The sequence below is a fragment of the Bidens hawaiensis genome, unplaced genomic scaffold (genome assembly GCF_021521415.1).
Source record: "Bidens hawaiensis isolate Kalapana, Puna unplaced genomic scaffold, B.hawaiensis_p1.1 tig00004599_1, whole genome shotgun sequence".
NCBI lineage: Eukaryota > Viridiplantae > Streptophyta > Magnoliopsida > Asterales > Asteraceae > Bidens > Bidens hawaiensis.
In genome coordinates, this window is record NW_027491280.1 from 291,874 (window position 1) to 298,936 (window position 7,063).

Consider the following 7,063-nt stretch of genomic DNA (forward strand, 5'->3'; position numbering starts at 1 on the left):
AAACGTTTTGGAGACCAAAGGGACATGTAGTTTATGAAGATTCTCTTAACACATCCAAATCATACAGATGTAAAAAAAGAGTATACTTGGATGCATTACTTTCTTAACTTAATATCAAACGAGTCAGCTGAGAACGAAGTCTTACCACATACAGTTTATTTGGCAATTAATCACTTCTATATAATAATTAAAACAATATAGAATATTAGTAAACATATTTTTTTTTGTTTTTCTTAGCAACCGAAAGCATGTGACTGATGGGACCAAACAAATATAAAGTTTATAGTTGATGAGTGATCGTTTGTTTCATTGGTACATGTTTATTCCTTGGATGTTGAGACGTGACCAGTTAAGAGTCTATGACATTTGAAGTTTCAAACGAAAACCTATGGTTACTATTTTCATTTTGCTAATAGTTACAATATTTAGTATAGATGGAATTGTGTCCGTTAAGGGACCAACTTATTAGTCTCCTGGTATGGTTGTCATGTTTCTGTAGGGCTGTCTCAGACCCTATCTATATATACAGATCCTATAAGGGTCCGAAATGTTAATTTTTTTTTTATAAATATAAAGTTTTTTTAACCTTAAGTTGTGAATTGGGCTAAAAATGGCTGAAAAGAAACCAGTAAGGGCAAAAATTTTTTTGAACAAGTCTATTAAACATTAAAGAATCTAATAAAGTCTAGGCCTAGCTAATTATTGTCAATCTTTTGGGATTTTTTAATATAAGGGAGATTTTTAGTACTTGTCTCGGGCGCTCGAAATCTCGGAGACGGCCTTGTTTATGTGAAGAAGGGCTGAAATAAACTTGGTTTTTATCATGACTCTCAAATTACTCCATCTTGTAACAGTCTTTATATCTCACTTGCTTTCTACACCTGAAGATTAATTTTTTGTGGTTGTGCAAATGAGCTGACGGTGAATTTGGTTAAGTATATCATCATTCATGATTAATTTAAATAATTTGTAGCTTTACATCTAATCTTTCACACGTAAATGGCATATTATATGTCCACATTCAGACCTGATACTATTGATTACCTTTGAGTTAGTTATATATACATATTCAACTCAATTATTTTAAGAATAACTTTTTTAATTCAGCCATTATTATTCTCTCACTTGTAAGTGATATTTAAAGCACTTGGATATAATAGTGGCTGATTGAATAATGAATGAAGGGAGTCCAGACATGAAACCAGAAAAAAAGATGTCGTCTGTACCAGTCCCGGAGACAAGAAATAAAAATAATGAAGCAGATAGTGAAAATATAGCCCCATACCACAAGCTTTTTACTTTTGCGGATTCCACTGACTTTGTGCTTATGATCATTGGAATAATAGCTGCCATTGGAAACGGGATCGCCATGCCTCTTCAGTCACTGATATTCGGGGAGCTCATTGACACATTTGGAGGCAATCAAGATGACAAGGATATTGTTCATCAAGTCTCCAAGGTTTTAAATATTGAGTACTTCTATTCATTGTTTCATTACTTTTTATGAAGCAAAAGCTACAACATTTTGTGTATTTATTTTCTTTTTCTTTTGTTTATATAATTAGGTATCACTTAAATATGTTTACTTGGCTTTGGGGACTGGTGTGGCTGCATTTTTCAGTAAGTTTGTCATTCACATCCCACCATACACTTGCTTGATTGTGTAACCCAATCTGTTGCTATGTTGTAGCTGTGGTTTGCTGGACGGTGAGTGGGGAGAGGCAGGCTGCACGAATCAGAAGTACATACTTGAGAGCGATATTGAGTCAAGAAGTGGGATATTTTGATCGGGAGAGCAAGAGCGGAGAAATTGTGGAGCGTATGTCTGGTGACACTGTCATTATTCAAGATGCAATGGGAGAGAAGGTACATAGTACATAAGTTAAATATATTCGCATAATTAATTTACTAGCGTATCATTTCGGAGTTTAAAAAGTCGTATAAATATCCTGATCAAACAGGTTGGAAAATTCATACAACTGATTTCGACATTCCTTGGAGGATTCGTTATTGCTTTTTCACAAGGGTGGCTTCTTTCCCTTGTGTTATTATCTGCAATTCCTCCTCTCGTGATCTCAGCCGCCTTCATGACTGTCCTCATAGCAAAGCTAATGTCTAGGGGACAGGAGGCTTATTCTGTTGGAGCAGCTGTAGTTGAACAGACAGTTAGCTCCATTAGAACCGTAAGTGATAATAAATCAACTACTAATCAGTCGCTCTTCATAACGACTCATTAATAATTTATACAGGTTGCATCGTTCACAGGGGAGAAACAAGCTATTGCCAAGTATGAAAAGTCTCTTGAAAAAGCTTACAGGGCTGGGGTCCAAGAGGGTCTTGTCACCGGACTTGGCGGTGGCATATTTATGTTTTGTTTCTTCTGTGGCTACTCATTGACCATATGGTATGGTGGAAAATTGATTATTGAAAAAGGATATACCGGAGGACAGGTCATAAATGTAATGACGGCTGTCATGATAAGCTCTCTGTAAGTTATAGCTGCATATGTGTGTGTTCGTGTGTATGTGTGTTGTATAACTGAAATACTTGCCATGATCATCAGTTCCTTAGGACAGGCTTCACCATGCTTGAGTGCTTTTGCCTCTGGAAGAGTCGCAGCTTTTAAACTATTCAAGGTAATAGATAGGAAGTCAGAAATAGATCCATACGACACGAGAGGTATGACACTCGACGACATTCGTGGGGATATTGAACTAAGGGAAGCTAGTTTTAGCTATCCAGCTAGACCAGATGAGAAGATCTTTAACCGGTTTTCTCTTGTTATACCAAGCGGTACAACCATGGCTCTAGTAGGAGAGAGCGGGAGCGGGAAATCAACTGTAATCAGCCTTATAGAGAGGTTTTATGACCCCCAAACTGGTGAAGTTTTAATCGACGCCATCAATGTCAAAGACTACCAACTGAAGTGGCTCAGAGGCAAGATAGGTCTTGTCAGCCAAGAACCTGTTTTGTTCAATTCCACTATTAAAGAAAATATCGCTTATGGGAAGGATGGTGCAACACTTGACGAGATCAAATCTGTTGCTGAGCTCGCCAATGCTGCCACATTTATTGACAAATTCCCCCAGGTTTGATTTCATACTCATTTGCATATGCTAAATTAAAATCTTGATGTCCAACTTATAGTACGTACAGCTATATTCATTACAGCGTAATGAACTTTGTTTCTGTTTGTATGTTGAGTAACCGAGTAAACCACCTATGCTTGAACTATAGAAAACCACTTATGCTTGCACAATAGAAAGGGAAAATTAAGGCATGTTTACCATAAAATATCCAAAGGCAAGAAAATCTCACTTTTTCATATTGATTATGGAATAAATTGGGCCAATTCAAATAAAAATACATAAGCAGTTTAGACACCATCTGGGGCACCTAAAAATCTGATGTGATAAAGCCATTATGTGGCACTAGCTTATCACGAACAGGCTACAAAGAAGCCTAAAGAGGAATGTTTAGGCCAGGAAGGTGTCGACTCTGCTTAGGCTACTAATTAAGGAGCTTAAATCACGGAGGAAGGGCTCTACTTTTACCGAGAATGCTTAGGCTACAACAGAGCCGTTTCTTCACGGTTTACGCTACTCTATAGCCTAAGCACAGTTGGCGCCTAATCATTCCTCTTGAGCCTCCATAGTATGCTCACAACACATGTTAGATAAAGATTCGCTATGTCAGCTTTGCAAAGATTTCAGTTGCAACCCGAATGTTGCCTAGTGGTGCCTAGCCAGCTTATGTGCCATTATTGGATTGGCCATGACTAGTTTTGAAAAGTCGACTTTCAATGCCTATTTTGGAGATTGGCTATAGGGCTTGCTTCTATTAGACCTGGAGTTAGTCAAGGATGCCTATTTTAGAAATTAACCTCTATAAAAAACTCTTGCTACCAAAATTTCAATCTAAGGTAGCCTTCACTTTTGACCATTTCCGCTTCATGCGTTTTAAAATGCGAGATATTGTTGTCATCATCTAGAAAAGCTTGTCATTTACTTATCTGTCATCTTAAAAATGCATGAAGGGCCTAGATACAATTGTCGGTGATCATGGAAGTCATCTTTCTGGAGGACAGAAGCAGAGAATTGCAATAGCAAGGGCAATATTAAAAAACCCAAGGATATTGTTACTTGATGAAGCTACAAGTGCTCTTGATGCAGAATCAGAGAGGGTTGTTCAAGAGGCACTTGATAGAATCATGCTTAACCGAACAACTATAATTGTAGCCCATCGCTTGACTACCATAAAGAATTCTGACGCAATCGCCGTTATTCACAATGGCAAGATTATAGAGAAAGGTGCTTTTCTTATTCACCACGGTTTCAAGAATTCTAATGCAACCATCTAAACTAACACTAGTTGTTTTTTCGGTTTCAATAACCAGGTTCACACTCTGAGTTATTACAAGATCCTGATGGTGCATACTGTCAGCTTATAAGATTACAAGACAAAAACTTGGAAAGACCGCAAGGCGGTGACCAGAATATGGAGATTACTGAGGGCATTTCTATCCTAAGCCAAGAATCATCACCTTCTTATATTATTAGTAGCGACGAAAGAAAACAAGAAGATTCGTACGCGGCTACAAATGTCTCACTTGTTCGGTTGGCTTCTCTGAACAGGCCGGAAATCCCACAGCTCATACTAGGCTCTGTAGCTGCTGTGGTTAATGGCGCCATCCTACCAACATATGGTTATCTCCTTTCAACTGTGATAAAGACTTTCTTTGAACCAGCTCATGAGCTTCGTAAGGATTCGGAGTTCTGGGCATTGATGCTTTTTATACTTGGTTTGGCGAGTTTCGTTGCAACACCATGTAGGACCTATTTTTTTAGTGTAGCCGGGTGTAAGTTAATAAGAAGAATCCGATTAAAATGCTTTGAAAAAGTGGTTCAGATGGAAATAAGTTGGTTTGACAAGGCACAAAATTCAAGTGGTATAATTGGGGCGAAGCTGTCTACGGATGCAGCATCTGTGAGAGGTTTGGTAGGGGATAATCTTTCTCTACTTGTTCAAAACGCGGCTACAGCGCTATCTGGTTTAATCATTGCATTCATGGGAAACTGGCAGTTGGCTTTTATAATTTTAATATTGATACCGCTTGTAGGACTTAACGGATATTTTACTATGAGATTTGTTAATGGGTTCAGTGCTGATACAAAGGTTATAATCCACTGTATTTTTCTTGTAGAGAGATTAATATATAAATTATGCTGAATTTGAAGTTGTATGTATTTGGTTGTTCCAGAGACAATACGAAGAAGCAAGTGAAGTTGCAAGTGATGCAGTAGGAAGCATTCGAACAATTGCTTCCTTTGGTGCAGAAGATAAGGTGATGAAGTTATATGAAAAGAAATGTGAAGGTCCTCAAAAAGCAGGAATCAAACAAGGATTAGTTAGCGGTGCTGCTTTTGGCTCCTCTTTGTTTCTGTTGTTTGTAGTTTACGCAACCAGCTTTTATGTTGGCGCTCGTTTTGTTGCAGCAGGCAAAACTTCATTCCCTAAAGTTTTCCAGGTAACTTACTCATTGTGTACGGTTTTACCGGAAGCACTTTGCATTTGCTACTCTTTTTAATTTTACAATGCTTTCGTGGTGAGTGATAGTAAATTATTCTATTCGATCTTAAGGTGTTTTTAGGCTTGAGTTTGGCAGCAACGAGTGTTTCGCAATCAGGATCCTTTATTCCAGATTCTGGGAAAGCCAAGACTGCTGTTGCGTCAGTTTTTGGTATTCTTGACCAGAAATCTAAAATAGACTATACCGACGAATCTGGAACCACTTTAGAAAACATAAGGGGGGATATCGTGTTTAGTCATATTAACTTCAGGTATCCGTGTAGACCTGACATTCAGATCTTTAGAGACCTCTCTTTTGAAATTTCTTCTGGCCAGGTAATGTTTTAACTTAAAGCTAACAAAATTGTACTAATAAAGATTAAAGCTAACAAACAATGTGGTTGGTATAAAGACGGTAGCTCTTGTTGGAGAAAGTGGGAGTGGAAAATCAACTGTTGTTTCTTTGCTGCAAAGATTCTACGACGTTGATTCAGGGCAGATAATGGTTGATGGAGTTGATATCCGAAAGCTTAAAGTGAAGTGGCTAAGGCAGCAGATGGGTGTAGTGAGCCAGGAGCCGGTCTTGTTTAACGACACTATCAGAGCTAACATAACATACGGGAAGGAAGGCAATGTCACCGAGGAACAAGTCATAGAAGCATCAGAATTGGCAAATGCCCATAAATTCATCAGTGCCTTACACCAGGTATCTTAAAGTACTTTACTACTTCATATGCACAAACACTAATCGATTTATGTGCGGTTTCATCAGGGTTATGATACTGGTGTTGGGGAAAAAGGTATCCAATTGTCAGGAGGACAAAAGCAAAGAGTGGCAATAGCAAGAGCAATGGTAAAGGCTCCAAAGGTATTGTTACTAGATGAAGCGACTAGTGCCTTGGATGCGGAATCTGAAAAGGTGGTGCAAGATGCACTTGACCGAGTTATGGTTCACAGGACAACGATAGTGGTAGCTCACAGGCTATCCACAATCTATGGAGCAGACATTATTGCGGTCATAAAAAATGGAGTGATTGTAGAGAAAGGGAAACATGAGGCACTCGTCAACATCAAGAACGGCATCTATGCCTCCCTAGTTTCTTTACACACTACCACTTGTGTTTCCTAATGTCATATCTCTTAATGCACTTTAATTTCCACTCGAAAACCTTTATTTTCCGGTTTGAATTGATGGATAGCAACCGTACGCATAATTTTTACTCCCTTCCCACATGCTATAATCTCCTATGTGTGAACAAAGGTGATTCATCTACTTGACATGATTATTCATGTGTGTACATTAGACAAACTCCTCAATAGCTCAACAATTTAATATTCAAATATGTTTCCTCAACCTATATGGTGACAATAACTCTTAGCTTTGATAGAAAAGTGTCATATTGAGCAATTAATAATCTCTTTGTCACAACACCAGGATAAGAATAAGGAAATTATTAATCAAAAACCGAACAGTTGATTACATCCAATTTCAAAA

At 38.1% G+C, this 7,063-nt stretch overlaps 1 protein-coding gene across 2 annotated transcripts; it reads left to right on the forward strand.

The window, feature by feature from the left end:
* The first annotated feature begins 1,174 nt into the window (after positions 1–1,174).
* LOC143627136 (ABC transporter B family member 11-like) lies at positions 1,175–6,747 on the forward strand. Of its 2 annotated transcripts, XM_077097028.1 has the most exons (12): positions 1,175–1,459; positions 1,566–1,620; positions 1,691–1,866; positions 1,962–2,183; positions 2,250–2,488; positions 2,564–3,089; positions 4,037–4,310; positions 4,397–5,175; positions 5,261–5,527; positions 5,641–5,904; positions 5,981–6,274; positions 6,341–6,747. In XM_077097028.1, exons 1-12 carry the CDS (start codon positions 1,175–1,177, stop codon positions 6,695–6,697), a joined length of 3,738 nt encoding a protein of 1,245 aa, XP_076953143.1. In that variant the 3' UTR covers positions 6,698–6,747. The 2 variants fall into 2 exon arrangements, with proteins under 2 accessions (XP_076953143.1, XP_076953144.1); XM_077097029.1 differs by lacking the exons at positions 5,981–6,274; positions 6,341–6,747 and having other exon boundaries at positions 1,204–1,459; positions 5,651–5,787.
* Positions 6,748–7,063: the final 316 nt, after the last annotated feature.

Coding starts and splice junctions, on each gene's coding strand:
- LOC143627136 (XM_077097028.1), top strand. CDS start 1,175: ATGAATGAAGGGAGTCCAGACATGAAACCAGAAAAAAAGATGTCGTCT. Junction 2,184..2,249: donor CAGTTAGCTCCATTAGAACC/GTAAGTGATAAT, acceptor TAATTTATACAG/GTTGCATCGTTCACAGGGGA. Junction 5,176..5,260: donor GGTTCAGTGCTGATACAAAG/GTTATAATCCAC, acceptor TGGTTGTTCCAG/AGACAATACGAAGAAGCAAG.